This window comes from Dasypus novemcinctus, chromosome 17 (genome assembly GCF_030445035.2).
Source record: "Dasypus novemcinctus isolate mDasNov1 chromosome 17, mDasNov1.1.hap2, whole genome shotgun sequence".
Lineage (NCBI taxonomy): Eukaryota > Metazoa > Chordata > Mammalia > Cingulata > Dasypodidae > Dasypus > Dasypus novemcinctus.
Genome location: NC_080689.1, coordinates 4,248,896 through 4,273,043, shown reverse-complemented (window position 1 = coordinate 4,273,043; position 24,148 = coordinate 4,248,896). Strand labels below are relative to the sequence as shown.

Sequence of the window (24,148 nt, the reverse complement as noted above, 5' to 3'; positions counted from 1 at the left end):
CCAGGTGCGGGAGACCCCGTGAGCCCTGAGGAGGAGAGCCCACCGGCAGGTGGACTGGCCCTGAGCCACCAAGGCAGACCAGGGCAGCCCGGGGCCCAGGGGTCTGATTTGAAAATGTCGTCAAGACGGAAGCGGATGTAGCTGAGGCGGTCGAGTGCCTGCCTCCCAAGGCCCCAGGTTTGATCCCCAGTACCTCCTAGAGGGCCCCGTGGGAACGAGCGTGGCACGAGGAGTGCTTGGGGCCACACCGAGAGGCGAGGACGTGGCACCAGGCCCTGAGGCTCTGCCCCGTCGAGGCTGCGGCCAGCCAGGCCACCCAGGAGTGGAAGCACTCCCCAGGGGGACCCCAGCGGCCCAAGACCCCCACCGCGACGGCCCGGGCCTCCGCCGAGGCTGACGTCCCCGGGGCGACGGCGCAGCAGGCTGTGTCGATGACGCCTGGTACGGCCCGTTTTACAGACGGGGCGAGGGCGCCCTGGACGCCTGGGCAAGAGCCCCGTCTCCCCCGAGGTCGTCTCCATTGCACCCCCAGGATAAAGTGCACTGACCCGTCCATTTAACAAATACCTGGGGAGCGCCTGCCGCGCAGGGGGACAGGTGGCCCTGCCGTCCTGAGGTGGCACCCGAGTCGACGCTGAAGGCCCCCCGAGGCACGCTGAAACCTTCCCCGCCACAGCCAAGCAGGGGAGAGCACTGCCCCCCAGCCCGCCGCACTCACTGATGCTCCCTACTGGGGACCGTTGCCCGCTGCACACCCCCAGCCCCGTCCCCCAGGCACACCCCAGCTCTACCCTCCACCGTCCAGCCTCGCCCAGCCACCCCAGCGCCTCCTGCTCCCCCTGATTCCCGCGGAATGACCCGCCCATGACACTGTCCCCAGCCCTTTTTTTGCCAGGACACAGGCCAGCCGATAGGCTGTGGGTAGTGCAGGCTCCGGCTGCCTGGCCTCCACCCCCAATTCCAGGGAGCACCGAGCAGCGCCACCCAGCCGGTGCCCCCGCCCGTGCACAGCCCAGCCTGCACCCCGCGCTTCGTTCTTCGCGGGCAGCTGTGTGTGCCCCAGCTTGGAGCGCGCCCTAAGCGGAATGCCCTGGGGGTGCCCTGGGGGTGCCCGCTGCATCACAAACGACCAGAGCATAGGGACAACTCTCCTTTCTTTGTATCTGCCACAGCCTTAGGGGGGAGTAGTGTGCCTGCTCACCTTTGTTCCAGTTTCCCATATCACACGAAACGCTCTGAGTGCTTCATCCACTCTTTCCTCGCGGAGTGTCCCTGCCGCACAGTCTTCGGCGTGGCCAGAGACAGACTCGGACCCCTGAGCACGTGGCAGTGCCGCAAGGGCTCCAGCCACTTTCCCCTGAAACAGCGTGACCCCAGGGCGGGTGGAATCCGGGTGGAAAGGGGCCGGAAGAGGCCATCCACGTGACTCAGCCCCCAGCCCCCAGCACGCCTGGTGACGAACGGGCCCAGGGAGGAGCGCGATGTGCCGTGCGCCTGAGCCCCCCCCTCGAGCGCTGCGGATCTCAAAAAGCTGCCTGTAAAGGAACGGCAGCGTCTTCAGGGAGCTGCAGAGACGTCTGCCTTCAGCAAGCAATGGAGCAGCACATACTAAAACGCAAGGTGCCAAAGGCTTCAGAGACCTAAAATTACAGCGCAAATCTGGGGGAAAGGGGAGGATTACATCCATAAAGGGAACTGAAGCATTAAAATGAGTAGTTTTTGTTGTGACAAAAAACCACTTCTGATTACTTGTGCTAAATTACATATTAAAATGATCTGTTGTCAGGAGATAACTGAACGCCTGCTGGCTTGATAGACGCCTACACTCAACCAGCACAGTGTAGCATGTGAAAGGAACGTCCTGCCACCTGTCCTGGGGCAGTGGACCTGTGTGTCACAGGGACCGCTGGGCTAGCTTAGAGGCAAGGCCAACTCAGATCATTAACTATCATCTAACATGGACAGGTGCTCTTGCCTGGGGCCGCGCTTTCTCTTCTAAATGGAACGTTACAAAATGCAAACGTAATGCAGTCTGGTTGTCCAATATTCAGGTGGAAAACCTAAAAACAGACCGTCGCTATTCTCTCCATGGTAGAGTGGGCGCTCCACTGAATTTGGTAAGATGCAGGAGCCCAGGGTCTGCCGCACAACTGAGAGGCAGGCAATAAAGACACAGAAGACTAGAGAGAGGCAAGACCAAAAAAATAAGTGCAACCACTGCCCATTAATAGGGTTTAGCTGAGTAAATCTGCTGCCATCATTTATAAGACGCCAATTCAAAAGGCAAGTGTTTTAATGAAATGTAAATTCAGGAGAACGTTATGAGTTTGTTTTAGTTTGCCAAGGACTGCAGATGCAAAGTATCAGAAATCTGTTGGCTTTTATAAAGGGTATTTATTTGGGGTAATTGCTTACAGTTCCAAGGCCATGAGAAATCCAACTCAAGGCACCAAAGTTGGCTGCCACATGTTGATGCAAGATGGCAGGAGGTCTCTGCCTGGCCTCTCCCTCCCCTCTGAGCTTCTTCTCTCAGGCTCAGCTGCTCTGCTTTCTTCTGGATTTCAGCTGCAAGCTGGCATAGGGCTTGTCTCTTTCCCGCCCTCCTATATCAGTCTTGGCTGGTCTGCTCTCTTCCCAAGTTCAGCTGTAAGCTATCAGGCATAGAGCAGAGCTGGTGGTCTCTTGAGCTGCTCCATGGGCCCAGCCTCTGGGGTCTTGGTGCTCAAGCGATCCTGTCTCTTACATTGCAGAATCAAAACTATGCCGGCTCCCTTTTTTTTTTAATATGTCTTAGTGTCTATTTATACTAGACCCAGCAAGAGGTTGGAAACTCAACCCAAGTCACGCCTACTGATGCAGGCCAATCAAAAGCCCTAAGTAGATCTTATCAAGTGTAAGAAAAGGGTTAGGTTTAATTTTCACGCAAACGGGAAGCCAGAGCAGGCTCTGCAGTTGGAGGAGGGAGGGAAAGGGGTTCTAGCAGCTTTGGCGTGCCAAGAATTTGAAAAGTGTTGCCAAACGAGGGAGGGCCAGTGGTGAGAAGTGAGGGCGGGGCCAAAGCGAGGAGGGCCAATGGTGAGTGCTGGGGGCGGGGCCAATAGTGAAAGCAGCGCCAAATTTGAAAAGCACGCCAGGAGTGAAAGCGGCACCCAGCCCAGCCTGCCCAACCAGCCCACCCAGCCTGCCAGAGGGTAGAGAGCGTGGGAGCAGCACCTAAGAGTGGGAACCATGGGACTTAGTTAGATGTCTCAGACAGGCTGACACCCCTGAAGTACCCAATCAGTGGGCAACAGGGGAGAGGCCTGTGTGTTAGGGTTAGGTTATAAATATCACTGTTTCTTGCTGTTTGGTACACTGGCCATTTTGTCCAGTTCGAGTGCCAGTTCTTCTAAGATCATTAATAAAATTCTTTTCTCCTCCACAATCAGGTGACCTTTTGTTCTCTTATAGGTGCAAGATTTCTTTCTAACAATCTTGGGGGCTCATCTGGGATCCAAAGCTTCAGGGCAGATGAGGGAAGTCATGCCCCGCTGATTGAGTGGTCTCAGATTTTGCTGTTGACAGCTGGAAGGACCCAAGACTAGACACTTGGATCTGCTGATTGTGGACAAGAAAAGGGGAAGGGAAAACCCGCCTCTCATTGACCAAGTAACCCTGTGCACAGGCCAAGGCAAGAAGAGGGGACTATTAAGTATTGCCTTGGTGGTGGGGAAATTGATGAGTCTGGGGTTAATCGTGTGTGCACGATACATGTGACATACTGCACGAAGCGAGTGCAATTTGTGTTTCCCTTCTCCCGCAAGGGAAAGGGCTGGAGATGGATGAAGTGAAAAGATTTGAGAGAAAGAAACTCAGACAAGACTCAGAATGGGGAATAAGGGCAGTCAGCCGGCCAGGAAAAAAGGAAAGGGGATATCTGTTGGGTTCCCCGGGAACATTCCTCCAGACAGTCCATTAGGGAGGCTGTTGAAACATTGGAGTGATAATGATCAGACTTTGGGAAAGGATAAAAAGGAAATGATTAAATATTGCTGTTACATTTGGGCCAAAGAAAGCATTTTACCACCCGATATATTTTGGCCAAAATACGGGGCAGATAAGGATTGGCTCTGTGCCGACCTTGTACTTAAATGAAAAGAAACCCTTCTCCAGGGAGGAGTCTGACTCTGCCATGTGCTGGTTGAAGGGGAGGGAGACCATTCTCTATCCCATGAAAGCCAAGACTCCAGACCCAGAAACTAAGTCTAAAAGCTAAAGCTGAGAACCTCTGTTGAGCCTTCCTCCCCACTTGTTTCCCCTCCCCTCCCGGGGCAGGAACTGGTGGATTTGGAGGGTCCGATAAGACCACGCAAGGTCCTGGGGAGCCAGAGGGCCAATCAGTGCCCAATGCCCCACTGGTTATGACCCACCAGCAGTTAAGGAAGGAACTGGAACAATATTGGAAGGATATACATAACTTTCCCTTTTTCAAGGCCCCCAAAGAAAAGAGGGTGAGGGAACATACCCCACTGAGCCTCTTTACCCCTCGAGAGAAGCCAGGAGAGCTCGGGTATGTAAATGCTCCACTGACAAGTCCGGAAGTCAGAAACTTTAAGAAGGAGATGAAGTCATTAATGCAAGAACCAGCGGGGCTGGCCGAGCAAGTGGATCTGTTCCTAGGCCCAAGTCTATACACGTGGTCTGAACTTGTGTCTATAATAAGTATCCTCTTTATGGGAGAAGAAAGGGGAATGGTGAGGAGGGCGGCTATGAGGGAGTGGGGAAGGCAGCACCCACCTGGACAAGGGGTGATGGCAGCGGAGCAGAAGTACCCCAATGTAGACCCTAACTGGGACAATAATGATCAGGGGGATAGAGCACAAATGAAGGCTCTTAGAGACCTCATTATACAGGGGATAAAATTGGCCGCGCCTAAATCCCAAAACTTAAATAAGGCCTTTGAGGTGAATCAAGAAAAAGATGAGACTCCCTCCGCTTACTTGCAAAGATTGAGGAACCAGGTGAGAAAATATTCAGGAAGAGACCCTGATGACCCTGTGGCCCAGGGAATGCTAAAGTTCAGTTATATAAAGGGGTCTTGACATTCAGAACAAGATCCAGAAAAATGGATGGATGGATGGATGGATGGATGGATGGATGGATGGATGGATGGATGGATGAACCACTGGAGAGTTATTGAGAGAGTCTCAGAAAGTGTTTGTGAGGAGGGAGGGGGGAAAGCGGAAGCAGAAAGCCAGAGTCATGATGAGCACAGTCAACCACACGGTCCAGAAAAGATGAGAAGCGAGGCAGGGGGGGGCAGGCAGAGACGAGAGAGGGGAGCAGGCTGGCTGAGCTGGGACAGAGGGGCTGAGAGAGTGCAGGACTCTGCAGGGTGTTACCACTGTGGGAAAACTGGTCATTTCAAGAGGGAATGTCCAAATTTAAAGGTCGGGTCACACCCCTGATGGATTTTTAGGACTAGGGGGGTCAGAGGCTCCTAATATCAGGAGCCCGCTGGGAGCCTCTAGTAAATCTAAAGGTGGGCATATCAAGAGGAAATTACATTTTTGGTGGGCACTGGAACAGCTCCATCTTCTGTGAACCATCTCCTACAGGAACCAAACTCTCTGGTAGTTCCCTCACAGTCTCGGGGTAAAAGGGGAGGGGTTTAAAGTTCCCGTCCTGGAGCCTACTGATATTTGTTAGAAGGATAACCAAATTCTGAGCCTTCTGTTGTACAACCCAGAAGCTGGGAGTAGTCTGTTGGGAGGGGATCTGATAATACCCATGCAGCTGGAGTTGGGAGTGAGGGATGGACAGACAGAAGTAGCTTTAGCCCTACTTACTGAAGAAGACGAAAAGGATATCAAGAAGGAAGTATGGGTGAAGGAAGGGAACGGGGGTGGGGGGATGGGTTGCAGGTTCCCCCTATTAAGATCAAATTGAAGAAGGAAGGGGAAGCTGTTTGTCAGAAGCAATATCCCATTCCCCTAACAGGGAGACGGGAACTTCAACCCATCACTGAGGGTCTTATCCAAGATGGACTCTCAGAAACCTGTATGGCCCCCTTTAATTCTATTTTACCTGTCCAAAAATCAGATGGCAGTTGGAAGATGGTGCAGGACCTAAGGGCCATCAACCAAATTGCCCAGGTTCGGCACCCTGTAGTCCCTAACCCCTACACCCTTCTCAGTAAGATCCCCATCATCATGAATGGTTTAGTGTAGTAGATCTGAAGGATGCCTCTTGGGCTTGTCCCCTTGACATAGAGAGTAGAGACTTGTTCACATCTGAGTGGGAGCATCCCTTCACTGGAAGGAGGCAGCAGAACAGATGGACGGTCCTACCCCACGGCTTCACAGAATCCCCCAACCTTTCTGGGCAAGAACTAGAAAAAGTATTGGAGAAATTTTCAATTCCATCTGAAAAAGTCCTTGTACAATATGTAGATGATCTGCTAGTATCAGGTGAAGAAAGGCAGGCAGTAGCCCAAACCACAAAGGACCTATTGAACTTCTGGGAGATCAAGGGTTAAAGGTATCAACGAGTAAATTACAATTTGTAGAAAGGGAAGTCAAGAACCTGGGCCTTCTCATCAGTGAGGGAAAGAGGAAGATAAATCCAGAGAGAATTTAGGCCATAATTAAATTACCTCTTTCCTGGACAAAAAGAGAACTAAGGAAATTCTTGGGATTGGTAGGGTATTGTAGACTATGGATAGACTCTTACGCATCCCAAACTAAGGGGTTATACCAAAACCTGTTGGAAGAAGAGCCCAACAAGTTAAAATGGAAAGAATGGGAAATAGGGGCCTTAGAGGGGCTCAAGCGGGCACTGGTGCAGGCCCCTGTTCCGGCCCTCCCTTCCCTTGAGAGACCTTTCCACCTGTTTGTTACAGTAGCTAAAGGGACAGCATTGGGGTTTCTGGCCCAAATCCGGGGAGGTCAAAGGAGCCTGTAGCCTTCCTTTCCAAAAGCCTGGATCCTGATCCCAGGGGATGGCCAAGGCAGTAACCACTCTCCTGGTAGAAGAGAGCAGGAAGCTGACTTTCAGATGAGCCTTAGTCGTTAGCCCCCCTCATCAGGTCAGGACTATTCTGTCTCAGAAAGTGGGAAGGTGGCTGACTGATTCCCAAATTCTGAAGTATGAGACTATCCTAATGGAAAAAAATGACTTGGTATTGACTACAGACCATAGCCTAAACCCGGCCTCCTTCCTCTGGAGGGACCTGACCCAATGGAGGCTCCTGAGCAGGATGGTTGAGGCCTGATTGAGTATTAGACCTGAGTCTGATCTGACTTCGGGGACCTTCCCCTGCACTCGGTAGAAAAATTATTCATAGATGGGTCCTCCAGGGTCCTAGAAGGAAGGGGCATAATGGCTATGTGATTGTGGATGGACTAATTTGTGAGGTGAAGGAAGCTGGCTGATTGCCCAATGGCTGGTCAGTTCAAACTTGTGAATTGTATGCATTAAATCAAGCCCTCAAATTATTAGAGGAAAAAGATGGTACAGTCTACACTGACTCCAAATATGCCTACGGGGTAATCCACACCTTTGGAAAAATTTGGGAAGAGTGGGGATTGATTAACAGCAAAAGGAAAGGTTTAGTCCATGGGGAATTAATAAAAGAAGTAATGGCCAATCTACTCTCACCCAGGGAAATACCAGTGGTGCATGTAAACGGACACCAGAAAGGTCATACGTTTGAAGCAAAGGGCAATAGGTTAGCAGAGGAAGAGGCCAGGGAAGGCCCCCTTAGTTCCCCTTTGAAGTTGATGACCCTGACACCCTCCATTCCCGAAGAGTTTGGGCTCCCGACATTCTCTGAAAAGGAGGTGAAAGAGCTGGAGCAGTTAGGAGTGACCCTGGATGATCAAGGGAGGTGGCTTCTCCCAGATGGCAGGCAAATGTTGAATAAACAAGTGATGAGAGAGGTACTAGCAGTCTTACACCACGGTGTCATTGGTGGCTATAGGCCATATGTGATCTGGATCTTAAGTATTTTGGATGCGTGGTGCCTTTATACTGTAGCTAAACAAATAAGTGAATGATGTATAATTTGCCAAAAGGTCAATAGGAAAGTCTTAAGGAGGCAAGAACAAGGGGGATGGGAGCCGGGCCTCAGGCCATTCCAGAGCATTCAAGTTGATCACACTGAAATGCCCCCAATGGGTCAGCTAAAGTATGTTTGGTTATTGTAGATCATCTGACAGGATGGTGGAGGCATATCCTCTGACCTCAGCTATAGCATCAGGAACTTCTAAAATTATCCTTGAACAAATCATTCCTCGTTATGGGTTAGTGGAAAATATAGACAATGGTAGCCACTTTACCTCCCATGTACTCTGGAATAGTATGCGAAGCCTGGGTGTCACATGGAACTTTCATACACCTTTGGCACCCACCATCTTCAGGGAGAGGGTGAGAATGAATCAGACTTGAAGGAAGCATCTTCCTAAATTGGTCTTAGAGACAAAGTCACCCTGGATTAAGCGCTTACCCATAGCCCCACTGAGGATTAGAGCCGCCCCAGGGAAGAGCTGGGAATCTCCCCTTACGAAATGCTTTCTGGCTTACCTTTTCCTAGGAGGACTGGAGACCGCCCTTCCTTAGAGTCGAAGGATCTCTTCCTTAAGAATTATATACTGGCTTTGTCCTCTACTTTGTCATCCCTCAGGTATCGTGGTTTGCTGGCCCAGACCCCGCCTCTCGAATTCACTGTCCATCAACACCAACCCAGCACTTGGGTCCTAATCAAGTCATGGAAAGGGTCCGAACTTCAACCAACCTGGGAAGGACCCTATCAAGCTTTGTTGACAGCTGAGGCTGCAGCCCAGACAGCAGGAAAAGGCTGGACCCCCTACTCTCGGGTAAAAGGACCAGTACCGACCCTGGTGATAAGTACCCAACAACACCGTCCGAGTCCTGGGAAATAATTCCAGCTTCAGATCCTTTAAGGATCACTCTGAGAAGGCCACAGTTGGGAGAGCATGTCAGAAAGGGGGAGGGACTGGCCAGACTCTACAGCGTGAACGTTGCAGGAAGTTATCCCTCCTCTTAGAGGGAAGGCCATTATCTATATCCCCCTTGTCTAGTGCCTTAAGAGACTAGCAGATGAAAGATTTCAAGTTTCTGAAAATGAGAATAATTATACTGAGCATGATGTTTCAGATTCAGGTCATGACAAGCCCTGTTAAATTGATAGTAAATAAAACTGAAGGCCTAGAGTCTCAGACTGTGCAGTTTGACACCTGCCAAGTGGTAAGGTGTGGAGACTTTGGACAGCAGCAGTGGCTGAACAGACAAAATAATATCTATTAAATATCTATGCCCGGAGTCACCGAGAGCTTATCTCCACCCCCGCCCCCGTCTCGATTGGAACTTTGTGTGGTGGACTACTGAGGACAAAGTGTGGACCGCTGGTAACCCAGTAGTAATAACCAATAGAAAGGCAGAGAGATTCAACAACAACAATGCTTATTCTTCCCCTGACAGAGTCTATGGGATGGGGGTGGGTGTTACAGGTAAAGACCCTCTGGGGAGTTTCCGTATATTCGAGTCCTTCCTCCTCCTGTGGCTATGATGTCAACAACGCCCCCTCCAGCTACCCCTTCAGAGAGACCAAGGGAAAACCCACCAAAGGCCAGTTCCCTGATGCAGGATGATCCCAAAGCAGTCAGGATACTGGAGGCAGAGGATTTAAAGCAAACCACAGAAATAGAGACAGGATACAGGGACACAAATGCCTGGGTAGAATGGGTCAAATATATAGTCCAGAGTCTGAACGAAAGCTGTTATGCTTGTGCAACAGGCCAGCCCACTGCTCATATCCTACCCTTTCCGTTAGGTATGGAAGAGCACGCAAGGGAGGTTAAGTGCACGGTGCTCCTCTTCCAGAACGCTACTCCTGGTGGAAAAAAAATTTTTTTTAAGATTTACTTTTTTTATTTGTTTTTCTCCCCCACCCCACCCCCAGCTGTCTGCTCTCTGTGTCCATTTGCTGCGTTTTCTTCCGTGACTGCTTCTATCCTTATCAGCAGCACCGGGAATCTGCATTTCTTTTTGTTACATCATCTTGTTGTGTCATCTTGCTGTGTCAGCTCTCCATGTGTGTGGCACCATTCTTGGGCAGGCTGTACTTTCTTTCGCACTGGGCGGCTCTCCTTATGGGGTGCATTCCTTGCACGTGGGGCTCCCCAATGTGGGGGACACCCGTGTGGCAGGGCACTCCTTGCGCACGGGGCTCCCGAATGCTGGGGACACCCCTGTGTGGCACGGCACTCCTTGCATGCATCAGCACTGCGCATGGGCCAGCTCCACATGGGTCAAGGAGGCCCGGGGTTAGAACCGTGGACCTCCCATGTGGTAGGCGGACGCCCTAGCCACTGGGCCAAGTCCGATTCCCTCCTGGTGAAAATTATAGTATGTTGTTCTCTCTTTTCCCTCCTGTCAAAAAGGGAAACATCAAAGCTGTACTGACTTCCCATCTTGGTCCAGGAAGTCACTCTACCTGTTTCCCTAATGGGGAAGGGGGCTCCAGGACCTTGGGACCATGGCCTTGTGTAGCCAAGTATGGAACGTGAGTGAGGATAGTACTGGCAATTTCTCCAGTTTGGCCATACCTTGAGCAGACCTTTGGTGGTACTGCAGAAAGGGCATCCTCCGCCCGGTGTTACCTGAGAAGTGGGGAGGAACCTGTGCTCTGGTTCAATTGGCCATCCTATTTACCCTGGCATTTGAAAAAGAGGAAGAAGCAAACCAGAGAAAGAAAGAAAAGAAGCTTACTTGATTCCTTTGATGACTGAATTTATCTAGATAGTATAGGAGTTCCCCGGGGAGTCCCTAATGAATTTAAAGCTAGAAATCAGGTAGCTGCAGGATTTGAGTCATTCTTGTTCTGGTGGGTCACAAATAACAAAAATGTGGATTGGATTAACTATATTTTATAATCAACAAAGATTTATCAATTACACTAGGGATGCAGTTAAGGAATTGCAGAACAGTTGGATGCTACTAGCTGAATGGCCTCGGAAAATAGGATAGCCCTAGACATGATGCTAGCAGAAAAAGGAGGTGTCTGTGTTGTTTGGAGGTAGTTGCTGTACCTTCATCCCCAATAATATGGCCCCAGACGGGACTATCACCAAAGCCTTGCAAGGCTTAACAGCCTTATCTGAAGAGTTAGCAGAAAATTCTGGCATTGACAACCCACTCACAGGATGGTTAGAGCTGGTTTGGAAAATGGAAAGGAGAAGTACTGTCTGTCCTGACTTCCCTTACCATCATAGTTGGGGTACTCACAGCAGCTGGATGTTGCATCATCCCATGTGCCTGAGGGTTAGCTGAGAAACTCACTGAAACAGCCCTAATCAAACAGGTGCCCACACAGTACAGGCAAAACAACTTGTAGCCCCTTAAAGAGGAAGATCTCTATGAAGAATGTGAGGAGGCTCTTAGCAGATTTGAGAAACTAAATTGTGAAAACTAAAGAGTCTGAAAGAAAGAGGGTGGATTTGTAAGAAAAGGATTAAGTTTAATAGTCACACATTGGGGGAGTCAGAGCCGGCTTTGCAGTTGGAGGGACGGAGGGAAAGGGGTTCTAACAGATTTGACAAGCCAAGAATTTGAAAAGTGATGCCAAACGAGGGAGGGCCAGTGGTGAGAAGTGAGGGCGGGGCCAAGCGAGGAGGGCCAATGGTGAGTGCTGGGGGCGGGGCCAAAGCGAGGAGGGCCAATGGTGAGTGCTGGGGGCGGGGCCAATAGTGAAAGCAGCGCCAAATTTGAAAAGCACGCCAGGTATGAGAGCAGTCCCCAGCCCAGCCTGCCTGAGTGTAGGGAGCTCGGGAGCAGCAACTGAGAGTGGGAACCGTGGAATTTAGATGTCTCGGACAGGCTATAACCCCTGAAGTACCCAATCAATGGGCAACAGGGGAGGGGCCTGTGTGTTAGGTGTAGGTTATAAATATCACTGTTTCTCGCTATTTGGCGCGCTGCCCATTTTGTCCCAGTTGAGCACCCATTCTTGCAAGATTAATAAAATTCTTTTCTCCTCTACATCGGGTGAGCTTTTGTTCTCTTACAGGTGCAGCTTTCTTTCTAATGTCAAGTAATGTAATCAAAGGGCCTGGCTGAATTTAATGCAATCAAAGGGTATCACACCCAGAGGAATAGATTAATCTTTCTCTTTTTGGGATTAATAAAATAATAAACTGCTAGTTTCCTTTAGAGCAAATTTTCTACACTTGTTTAACTTTTCCATTTAAAAACAGGCCTGAGCTTCTTTATTTCTTAGATTTCCACTGCACATGTGTGCATGCACGCACACATCCCAAACACCGAGATGGCTGCAGGGAAGGTGTTGTAGCTGTTTGATATTATTGATGAATTTCAAAAACAAATATTGGATTGTGTTTGTGAACTGGTGTTTTCCTCTGGGCATATGAGATTATACTGGATTACGTAATCAGGTAAGCCTCTTGTGTCAGTAAGGTGTTGAGTACCACCCCTTGGTGGGTGGAGACTCACAGATAAAAGGCATGGCAAAGGACAGGGTTAAGGGCTTTTGATGTTGGAGTTTCTGATGTTGGAGTTAGATGCTGAAGCCTTAAGCTGGGGCCCCAGGAAGTAAGCATAAAGAGATAAGAGAAGCCAGTCCCAGGAAGGGAGAAATCCTGGAAATCTGAACCCTCACAGACATCAGCAGCCATCTTGCTCCAACACATGGAAATAGACTTTGGTGAGGGAAGTGACTTAGGCTTTATGGCCTGGTATCTGTAAGCTCCTACCCCACATAAATACCCTTTATAAAAACCAACCCATTTTCTGGTATTTTGCAACAACATCCCTTTGGCTGACTAATACAGGTGTGAACAAAGGAAGATAAGGGTGGACATGTATGGGGGGGGCAGTTTGTAAATTCTAAACCAGGGTCCTGGAGTTACGATGGAAAGAGCAACTTTGAAATGACAAAGCAGAAACTTAACTGACCTCCAAAGAGGTCAGAGCGCCCTACTGGGAAGCTTGTCTTTTATTCCTTTTGGATCCTCTTCCTCGCCCTCCCACACCGAGGACGTTCAAGAGCCTGGCCAGCTAACCGCAGGACTGTCTCTCAGCAGCACCGAGCAGCTCGAGGCAACCCAGGGCTAAGAAGGAGCAGGCGTCTGGAGATAATTTCTCAGCCTCGTAAACTGTAAAGGGGCAGGAATTTTGGAATTGCTGCTGCTCTGGCCTCAAACATTGAATTAAGCAGAAATGTAGGGAGAAGGAAAATGAAAAGCCCAGGCTGTCATTGAGCTGTAAAGAGTCACCAATCAGTGCTTTTCAATTAAATTGGAAACTAGGAACAAAGAAGCAATGCAAGCCTGAGTGGTGGGCCAGTCAGCTATAAATATCGAATTAAAGATCTTAAGTATTTTCCAAGAATCTTGTCTTGCTTACATTTTCTCTTCAAGTATAGCAGATTGAACATATTTCAAAGTAAATAAAATTTGGTTTCCTAATACTTAGTTCATTCATTTTACTCCATCGACACAAAAGCGTGCAGTTTCCAAAGGTAGAATTCCAATTTTTATAGTTACATTTTTGGACTTAGAATAATCCTGGTGGGGCAGAGCAGCCTTTCAAAGCCCATTTTGTCCATAGTATGGGACACACATGCAAATATTCAGAAAAGCACTGCCTCGCCTTACCCTATTGCCTAACACTCATTCCTTTTTTTAAGAAAAATTCATCGTAGTCTTTCTCTTGGCCTATCAGCAGCATACGGAGGTGAACAAACGGGCCCCTCTTTGCCAGTTCTTGCCACTGAGCACAAGTGGGCTAGAGCACTGTGTTGAGAGAGACCGGAACTGAGCACTGGCAGGGTGGGAAGGAAAGACCCGGGGCTGGCTGATTGACTGATGACTGATAAGCGACGGCTGCCGTGGGAGAGGAGGGGGAGAAGCACAAGGGAGCCAGGCTGCCCGACAGTGGCCATGTGCAGCCCGGGAGGCCTCTGGTGCTCTGGGTGCAGTGGACCCGCGTGCAGTTCAAACCGCGGTCCAGCTGGTCCCCCGGCTCCTCTTCTCACACACGATGGGGGAGCCCAGGGGCCCCTGGCCGTGGCGCTCGGCCTGCCCGTTCCGCCTACCACTGGAGCTCCTCCGCTTCGCAAGAGCCTGGCCTCGCCTGCGACCTAAAACGAGCCACAGCACAGCCAGGCCAGGTCCTGAGCTCGCCGCACCAACGCCTCGGTCACTTTCCTTTTTTAGCCTGATGTCAGGCCCTGAGTGAAAAAGCTTACGCTAATAAAATTTTACTACTCCAGAGGTACTGATTTAGTATAATTTTTCAAGGGTAAAACAGGAAAAGACGTGGACTGCTCTGAACCCAAGACACGGGAAGCTTTTCCTTCTTTAGCGGCATTCCCCGACCACTGGGGGGACCCCCTGCTCGGGCCCACGGGGTCCGTCTACCACGGCGGTACCGTCCCTGGAAGCACCGGGGCAGGTGCAGCCAGCCAGGTCCAGCCAGCACAGGCCGCCCCTGCAGGAGGGCCGCTGCCGCGGAAAACTCCGCGGCCGGCCGTGCAGGGCCCCGCGCCAGCCCCGCCTCCGCCAGCTCGGGCCGGCCGCGCGGAAGCGGTCAGTCCTGCCCAGGACGGCGTCCCGCGCAGCCTCCTGCAGCGCCAGCACAAGAGGCAGGTGCCCCCGAGCCCTCCAGGAGGAGCCGGAGGCCCATCCCAGGCCCGGAGCAGCGCGTCCAGCTCCCCGCGGACACGCGCTGCCCACCAGCAGCCCCTGCCTTTTCCCAGGTTCCATTTCCCACCCGCCACCGGGCACGACATAACCTGGCGGGCGTCACGGCTGCTCTAGAAATGGTCTTGTGACAGGCTGCCCGCCCTGCTGGGTTACTTCTAGAAAGTGAAGTAGCACTAACTGGCTACCAGTTCTGTGCTAGACATTTCCACGTGTGATCTGCTTTAATTCTCCCAACAACCGTCTGAGGTAGACACAACTAATTCCGTTTTTACAAATAAGGACACACAGCTCAGAAAGGTCAGGCAGCTTGCCTAAGGTCATAGCGTAGGACCATAGTTGGTGGGATTTGAACCCAGGTCTGGCTCCCAAGCTGATTCCCTGTTTATTTCCTGTAGGAAAGGGATGGGGCGAAGTGAGAGGTGGGGGTCGAGGGGGCAGCTGCGGGCCACAGTAGAGCCGGGGGTGAGGGAGCAGACCACACACCCCTAGACACATGCTTTCATGTAGCATTAATGAAAATTGAAAAGTAGATACATTAAAACTCACGTTACGTTTAAATATTTCCTTCATACCTAAAGCAAAATCTATTACTTATTTTAATGGAAGCAAACTCATCAATTTAAACATTTTTTGTTTAATTTTTAATTGAGGTATAAGTTATAATTCATGAGAAAATAACTTTGAAAGTATGTTGAAGAATGGAAAATGTTAACGAAACATATGTATATACTTCCCAAATATTTAAACTTAAAGTAGCAGTGTAAATTGTAATACACCAATGTTTCCATTTTTCAAGATTTTTCAGTTATTTTAATATTCTGGGCAAAGTGCGCCCATTAAACACATATATAAATATATATATTTTTCCTCTTGCTTTGGGCTCCAATATGGATATGTTTCAGCCTGTCCTCAAAATTCTGATATTTTATACATTATGGATTTTTTTTGCATTAATCTTGATTTTTAAAATTTTGCATCAACATATTCTTTATCTTGACCACCGGCCTTTTAGCACCTGCTTTGTGTGCCAGCACAGTGCTTAGGGTCAAGTTTTATCCTGAAAGCCAACTACCAGGAATCCAAAAAGCCAGCACGAGCTGGAAATTTCCTAGGGATGGGCGGGCGAATTCTCCGAGAACGTGCCTCCAACCGCTCAGCTGCTAGTTCCTGTTATCTACGCACTAAGAGGCCAGTTAAGGCCCAAGGAAGGGGAGAAGGCGGAGCAGAGCGAGCAGCCCGAAAATTCAGGGCATGTGGCCGCCGAAAGGACATCAGGAGGGCAGGCCACGCTGCGAGTGCTTCAGTCCACGAAGAATGTCCTTCTGCAATTTAATTTGTATGCTTCGCGGGGCAAGGAGGATAGTGGCTGCTGGAAACGCGAGCAGGGCAGCCGATGGCTCTACCTAAGGTGCCCGGCGATACCTGGGCCAGAGCCAACCTCCATCCACAGCCATCTCACCCGGGTGGCGGCCCACACCTGCAGGCTCCACCTCAGTCGAATCCTTGTCTAGAAGGCTCCGTCTTGTAAGTGACTTTAACCGGGAGGATACACATCCTGACGTCACTTTTCCTGACACCCGCGTCGACTGTGCTTATCGCCAACATTTTCGCGAGTTCTCTAGAGCTGTCCCCCTGACGGGAGCCCCCTCCCTCCTCCTCTCAGGTGCCTGCTGGCGTCTTTGGCACTTTGAGACTCCGCCAGCCCAGGGGAAACCCCAGTCTCCGCTTTCCGAGGACCCTTCGACAGGCTCTCTGAACGCAGCCCGGTTTCTCGCTGTTGTGGCCTGCTGGGCCCTCGGGGTGGAAGGTGGGGTCCCTTCAGCTCCAGGGCCTCGCGGGGGGCGTGCTGAAGCTGCGTCCACGTGTGGCCTGCGGGCCGGGGGGAGGGCAGCCGCAGTGCCCTCGCCGCACCCTCCAGGGAGCCTGCGCGCGGCAGAGCCCCGCTGCCGTGCCAGGAACAGCGTCGGCAGCTCCAGGAGGTTCCCCAGCAAGTCGATGAGCTTCGCACGTTCTGCTAGGCCCATCAAGTCACAGTTAAGTCACATCGTTCCCTGGGCCCCTGTGTCCCATAAAAGCACAGAGAGGCCCCTTAGTCCCTGCCTAGGACCGCACTGCCTGAGGCCCTGGAGCACCTGAAGCTGTCGGGGCCGCAAACCCCACGTTTCAGGACCCACGTACCTGGAGGGAGGGTCCCTTTCAGTTTCCGAGAATTCCAAGTGACGGCACCTCCCCCTTCCTTCAAAGGGGGTGCAGGGAAGTCCACGCACTCCGTTCTCTGGGCAAACGCGTGGAACCTGAAACGTTAAGAGGTTTTCACCATTAGGGGGTGAAGGGGGATTTGCGCCGCTGGTTTTCCCAGGAGTTTACGGGGGTTCTCCTGTGTCACCACGTGTCTTGGGCGAGCCCCACAGCTCACTGCCGAGGAGAGGAGGCCGCGGGGAACTGAGGGCGGTTTGGGCTTTTAGCCGGCGGCTCCTCTCTTCGTCAGGGGGCACTTAGCGCAACCGAGTGGAACTCAGCGAGCACGGAGAGAGGCCGCGCCGTGCCCCATCGGTGCCTAGGGCCCAGTCCTGCTAGGCTGACGGCGGGAACCCGCTCGGGCCTCGGCGGCACCCAGCAGGCACCTGCGGGGCGCCTCTGGCTCACCTGTCCACCGCTGACGGGCTTCAGTCACCTGCAACACGGCGCGCACCGCCCCCCCAGGATCTAAGCTTAAGAATCAAATAGAGAAAATCTGGGGGGCGGCGAGGTCTCGGGGCCTCACTGCTCAGCTTTGGCCCAAGGAGCAGCGGCGGCAGCAGCACCGGGGAGCTGGCCAGGAATGCAAATTCCCAGGCCCAGGTCTGCTGACTCAGAATGTGCCCCCAACAAGACCCCCAGGGGCGGGGGCGCACGCCAGAGCCTGCGAGGAGCTGGCGCGGAGGCTGGGGTAATGTTCGGTAGTTCCGAAGAACCAATTATCAGGAATCCAAAAAGAGGCAGTGGCAGGAAATTGCCTTCCGGCGGGCAGGCAAGCAAGTGCGCTCAGCCGCGTCCTCCAGCACCGCGAGAGCTGGGCCTGCTGCCGCCCACAGGACCCGGGGACAATCGGAGCGCAGGCCGGGATGGACAGGTGGACTGACAGACGGGGAGGGGCCCAGCGGCCTCGTCTGGCCCACAGGACGCCTCAGTCCTATTTCTAAGGAGTCTGGGGTGCGACTGGGATCTGCTGGCCGCGGCCCGCTGCACCTCGCCAGGCCAGCGGCCCCCTCGGCCGGCCCGTCCTCCTCCTGCAGGGACTCCCTCCAGGGCACTGGCAGCCAGGCCCCCGCCTCCCCCTCCCGGCACTGCGCCCGCAGGGCCAAGGCCTCACTCCTGAAGTGCTGTCTGATTAGAGAGGACGGGCTGGGCTGCACTCTGGCCGAGCGGCCTCGCCCTGGCGGTTTGCAGGAAGCAGGTCAGCACTGAGTGGGGTCCGGGCAGTTCTCCAAGCACAGCGCTGCACCTGGGCGCTGGGGGCCCTGTCAAGACACAGCCCTGGGTGCAGGGCAGCCGGGGCACAGCTGGAGGGCCCCTGGACCGAGGCAGGCCCTGCCAGCTGCCGTGCTCTAGACACATTATTCGAGGTTCAGTGATGGCTGCGCGAGCGCTGGGGCACAGCCGAATGCAGATTCCTGGATCTTGGGCTGACTTGCAGGTCTGGGGTGAATTGAAGGGCTTGGGGGAAGCTTGGGGGGGGGGGGGAGGGGGAAGCGCTCTATTCTGTGCTCTCGGGCCGCAAGGCAAGGCCTGGGCCTCCACTGGGAACGAGCTGCCCAGGAGCTCAAGCGTGCACTTGCGTTTGTGAACAGGCTTGCCCATGTCAGCCTCGGGAGCCGGGGTCCCTCCTGTCACCACACGCGCCGCTCATCCCTTCCCGCACGGGGGCTGCATGAAGGGCTAGGAGAGGAGTAGATGGAGAACACAGCCAGGCCGGCTCGGGGGACACGGGCACCCAGAGCCGCCGGGCCTCGGGCGTGCCCCTGCCTACCTGCCGTGGGTCCTGGCACTCAGGTCCTTCAGGAAAGCCGTGGCGCCGTCCCCCCTGGCGTTGAAGGACACCGTGCAGACTGGACACGGGCTCTCTGCGGCCTTCTGGAGCAGAAGCTCCTTGGAGTCGTCAGGGACGTCCCCCACCACAAAGTAGTAGATGCATTCCACCTGCAAGACAGCGGCCCAGGCTGGCCCCGGCCCGGCCCGGCCCGGCCCGGCGCGGCCCTTCTGCGCAGCCGCCCCTTCTCTCCCAGGCAGCATGGCTCAGGGGTCGTGAGGGCGCCGCTGGGTGGCCCTGACCTCACACGGTGGCGCTGGGCCGGGCGCCCGAGAGCGCCGGCCTCTCACACCCCACCCCGGGACCAACACGTCGCCCAGGAAGGAGACCGTCCCAGAAAGGGCACCCCACTCAGTTTAGAGACCAAATCCATTCCGGAGAGCTCCGCCCAGCCCCGGCCAGGCCTTTTCCCCGGGATTTCACCTGCCACAGGTGAGTGCTGTCATCTTGGGTAAGTGGTTTCACCTGTTTCTTCACTGGTAAGAGAGACCATGGTTCACCTCAAGACCCGGGTGAAGTCAGACGACACGCTCACCTGCCCGAGCGTCCTAAAGGGTCACCTCCACGGGGAGAAACCAGCCGAGGGGTGACAGAGGCCACCTGCCCTGGGCATCAGGGCGCTCCCCTCCAAGCCCAGCACCCCTGGTGGCAGGTAGTCAGGAAACATCTGCGCCTCAACCGCACACCTGGGGCTTAAACTCACCTGGCAGACAGGGGGGTGGGCTCCTACTTCCTGGGTGGCTGGAACGCTCCATGGGCCATGGATGGGACATTTACCATGTGCCCAGGAGGCAGGGGTGGCTGGGGACACAGGCCGGAAGGCAGGCGGCCAGGCCGGGGGGCAGCAGCCAGGGCAGGGGCAAGGGCGTTGGCCGGGGCGGTGGTGGCGGCCAGGGCAAGGGTGGCAGGGCTGGCTGGGGGCACAGGCCGGGGGGCAGCAGCTGGGGTGGGGGCAGCAGCCAGGGCAGGGGTGACAGGGCTGGCTGGGGGCACGGGGTGGGGGCGGCGGCTGGGGTGGCAGTCAGGGGCTTCCGCCACAAGCCCCCTCAAACCAGGCACATAGAAGCCCATCTCCACCCGGCCCCGCCCCACAGCTCCTTTTCGCAGGCCCTTCCATGCCAACTCCCTAATTGTAAAAAGTAGTCCAATGGGAGATAAAGACTGAGGACTCTCAAAAATTTCTTAAATTTCTTTCACACCCAGGAGGCAAAAGAATGAACCAACAAGCCCCAGTATTTTCCAGATGGCTCCTTAGGCAGCTAGGAAAGCCCGGTTTTCTACTGTTCTTCCAGCGAGGATGCTGGAGCTCATTCTTTTCGCCCTGGTGTTAACCGATGTATTGTGTGAGATGCATTAAACCGACTTCTGCTTAGAGGCACTTCTATTATTCACAGTTCCAGCTGCATCAGTGCCCAGGCCTGGGATGCGGGCAGGTTCCTCCCCTCCTGCGGATCTAAGAATCACACCCATTCCTCAGCACGGGGGCAGACCTAGGAGGTGCTTTCTGGGGGTGTGGCAGAGTGACAGGGGCGAGGGCAGGCCCTCCGGGTGGTCGGTTTCTGACGCCAGCGCCTGCCCACCGCCTGCCGTGCGCAGCCAGCTTCTTTCCTCTGACAATAGCCAGGAGTTTGAAATCCTCCTGCAGAAATGTTTTCACCCTCGAGATAAACGGCGGTAGCCAGCAGGGCGCAGGATTTCCTTTCCTTCGCCGGTGCTCTGGGGTTATTCATTACTCACTAAGGTCGCAGCGCACCCTAACAGTCACACGTCTCCAGTCAACTCGGGGTGATCGGCGATGCAGGGCTCCTGAGACGGTTTCCAGAGACCCCTTGCCCACCCTCGCTCTCCTGCATGCTGCCTCCCCCTCTCCTCTGCTCCTCAACAGCGCTGAGGAAAGCAGGAAGACAAATGTGCCCTAATCCCCACGGTCCCCCACGCGCTAAGTGGAGGCGGCTCCGGGTGGCTCCCGGGAAGCCAGCGTGAGGGATTCGGGAGCCCCGCAGGCCTGCGCAGGAAGGGCCAGTGCCCCTGTGCCCGGTGACAGGGCAGAAGAGGCCTGGAGAGGCCAGCTCAGCCCTGCAGCTGCCAAGCCCGGGAGCCTCTGCCCCGGTCACCTGACAAGACTGGCCGCCTCCCGGCTGACCACGAATCCTGGACTTGTCAGAGCTGCGCCCACCTCCTGGGCCCCGCCCTCCAGGGCTGCAGGCTTCAGCTGTGAGTAGCAGGTGGCTGGTCAGAAGTTGGGGCAGGGGGCTGCACAACCCCCGGGAAATACCCGGTGGGAATCCTTGGCCTTGGCCGGTCTGAGGAGCTGTGAGTTCCTGGAGGGCAAGGTCCAGCCTGGGATCCACAGGGGTGGCCCGGGCACAGCTTCCGTGCGGGCCAGCGTGTCCCCAAGTGCTGATTCGCGCTGACTGCCAAAACGGCGCATGCAGCGATGCATCCCACGCGGCTTTGCTAGAGTCAAGAGCTCCTGTCGCTGCGTATGAAGTACAAGCCGGGGGCGCCTCTGTGTTGTCATCCCAAACGTCCTCCCCTGCACTGACCTTCCGGCCATGCCCGGCTGAGTGCTCTGCAGCGCGCGGGGGCCTGCAGCCTGCGGGCCTGGCCGTCTCCACGTCTTCCTCCCCGCCGGCTGGCAGAGGCCGTGCGTGCACCTGCACGCTTCAAGGCCTCTGAGTATAAGAACCTCCACTTTTCAAGGCACAAAAATGAAAATCGCCCGGAACAGCAGCGAGAGGGACACCTGGCCGGGGCCTGTCTTACTCCACAGACCACTCTGAACTGCGCCTGGCAGGTGCCCCCCCACCCCCATCCCTGGACATGTGCAGACCTCCCCGGGCGGCCTGCTTGACGCCCTGATCTCAGGGCTGCTGCCCCCGCGGCCTTGCACGCACCGCCCGGCGTCCTCCTCGTCCTCCGCTGCTCCCCGCCCGGCCACCAGGGTGCCGCTGGCTGCACGCAGGCCTCCCCCTCAGCTCAGGAGCTCCCACCCGGCCCCGGGGGAGCCCTGGGCCCCAGAACCAGCCCAGCTGCCAGGATTTCAGCGTGGTTCCCTCCCCACCCCCGTGGCGCCTGGCGAGTCTGGGGAGCCCTTGCTAGGCACTGGGGCACAGAGATAGAGAAGCATGACCCCTCTGAACCCCTGCAAGGAAATAAAGGACACGGCAGGCTCGGGGACGGACGGGGCCAGCGCTGCTGCGTCCACCCAGCTGTGAGCTCCGTAAGGAACCTGCACTGCCTCCAAGTCAGCCACGCAGTCTTCAGCGAACATGACGATTAAAAAGCCAATAAAAGCCACCTAAATGAGTCGTTCCCATCGGGCGGGTGGCAGAGCGACAGGGTGCGGGAGAAAGGCGGCGTGCTGGCCGGGGCCATCGGCGCTCTGGGTGAGCAGCCCTCGTCCCTGCAAACGCCCCGTCGAGGGGCCTGCAGGGCTCCGGGGCCCGGGGGCACATGCTGCCTCCTCGGGCAGGATGGGGGAGCCCTCAGCTCCCCGAACCCGGGGACCCTAAAGAGCAGGGGCCCTGGACCATCAACACAGGTGGGCGCGGGGGGCCCACCCTGCTGTGCACGCTGCCCTCCCTCTAACCAGAGAGCAGGAGGGGGCAGCGACCACCGCGATCCGCCAGGTCCTCCCAGGCGCGAAGGACCCCCGGGCCGCGCTCGCCCTCCACCTCCGGGCCCCCTGTGGGTGACGCCCACAGGCGCCGGGGCTCGGGGCGACCCCTCACCAGAGTCGGGGGCTCCGTTTGGCCTTCCCTGCCCGCGCGGGCTCAGCTCCAGCGCTGCTCTTTCGCGGGTCTCGTCGGGACCCACTCGTGGAGAGAGATGCTGACGCAAGCGGGCTGACGACCAGCAGGAGATCTGGGGTTTATATTTACCGTCCAGAAAAACCTGCAAAGCCCTGAGCCTCGTCTTCACAGCAAAGCGCGGCTGCCTGGGTGACGGGCACCCGGGCACGAGGGGACAGACGGGGGCAGGCCTCCTGGGCGCCCCAGCTCCTCCCCGGTCCCCCACACTCGTGGTGTTTTTAGAGATGAGGCAGTGGCGTTTACTAGAATTTTCTGTGGACCACACCTAGATGGGCTCCAGGGGGAAGGAAACATAGGCCTGTGTTGGTTTCTGCGGCTGCTGAAATGATGTACCGCGGTCTGGAGGCTGAAAGCGGCACCCAGGCTTCTCCCAGGGCTCTGGAGGCCACAGGCCTGACATCCGGTGCGCGCAGGGCCTGCTGCCTCTGGGGGTGTTGGGGTGGGGGCTCCTGCTCCTGCAGCTGCCCCAAGGCTGCCCCACTCTGCCGGCTTCCAGTACGGCGGCCACCTCCTCCGTCCTCCTCCTCCATCCTCCTCCTCCATCTTCCTCCATCCTCCTCCGTCCACCTGTGTAGCCTCCTCCGTCTTCCTCCTCCATCCACCTGCACAGCCTCCTCCTCCTCCTCCATCCACCTGCACGGCTGCCTCCTCCGTCCTCCTGTGCAGCCCCCTCCTCCTCCGTCCACCTGTGCGGCCTCCTCCTCTGGCCCCCCTCGGCCTCTTGGGCAGCCGCCCCCGCCGCCTCTCCGTGTGCCTCTGCAGGACGCCTGACCTTGCATTCGTGGTCCTTGGGTAATCCGGGGGGCGCCCACCTCGACACCCTCACCATCGGGGCAGCTGCAAAGAGCCTTCGTTTCAAACAAGGTCAGGGCCCAGGTTCCGGGGACTGGACAAGGACGTCCCCGTCGTCAGCTCACGCAGCCCGGGTTTTGCACTTCCCGTAATCCAGGGTCCCGAGAGCTTCCAAGGCGCAGCCGCCGGCCAGCGCCGATCCGTTTCCTTCTCAGTCCTCCCTCCCTCCCGACTTCCCGGAACTCACAAAACTGTCCCGATTCTCCTGGGCCGGGACGTGCCCAGAGGGGGGTGACCAACCGGGGGAACAGAGAGCAGAAAAGCAAGGCCGCGGAGCGCACAGGCACGTGGCCCCAGGGTCGGCACTGGCTGGGGCCGGTGTAGCCGACAAAGCGCGGCAACGGCCGGGTGCGTGCCCAGGGGCCTGGGCTGCTCCGTTTCTCGAAGGCCACTGGACGTTTCACAGACGTTCTGACGAACTCAAAAGGCAGAGAACACAGGGGGTGAGCTCTGCTCTTCCTTGATGGCTAACACTGGTTCCTGTGGCTGGTGAGGAAAAACAACGAACGCCGGCGTCACACCACCACGCTCAGGACCGGTAAGCGCGCGAGGCGACCGGCAGCCACCCGAGGAGCTGGCACGCGGCCGCTTTGGCCAGGAAAGGGCTCCTGGATGCAGCAGGGCAGCAAGAGGCCCAGGACGCGGGACTGACCGCAGGGCGGAGACGGCTGAGCACGGCCACCTGCACA

General features: G+C 55.3%; 1 protein-coding gene across 5 annotated transcripts in view; it reads right to left on the bottom strand.

Moving 5' to 3' along the window:
- Positions 1 to 24,148, bottom strand: part of VWA3B (von Willebrand factor A domain containing 3B) — a 153,972-nt gene that overhangs the window by 111,612 nt on the left and 18,212 nt on the right. For all 5 annotated transcript variants that reach the window (XR_009181079.2, XM_058278127.2, XM_058278128.1 and 2 more), the window contains 2 exons: positions 18,733 to 18,902; positions 16,902 to 17,017 (listed from right to left, as the gene is read on the bottom strand). Coding sequence is in view for 4 of the 5 variants with exons in the window: in XM_058278127.2 (XP_058134110.1) it covers positions 16,902 to 17,017; positions 18,733 to 18,902 (286 nt within the window). In the remaining variant the exon portion in view is untranslated. The remainder of the gene's footprint in view (positions 1 to 16,901; positions 17,018 to 18,732; positions 18,903 to 24,148) is intronic.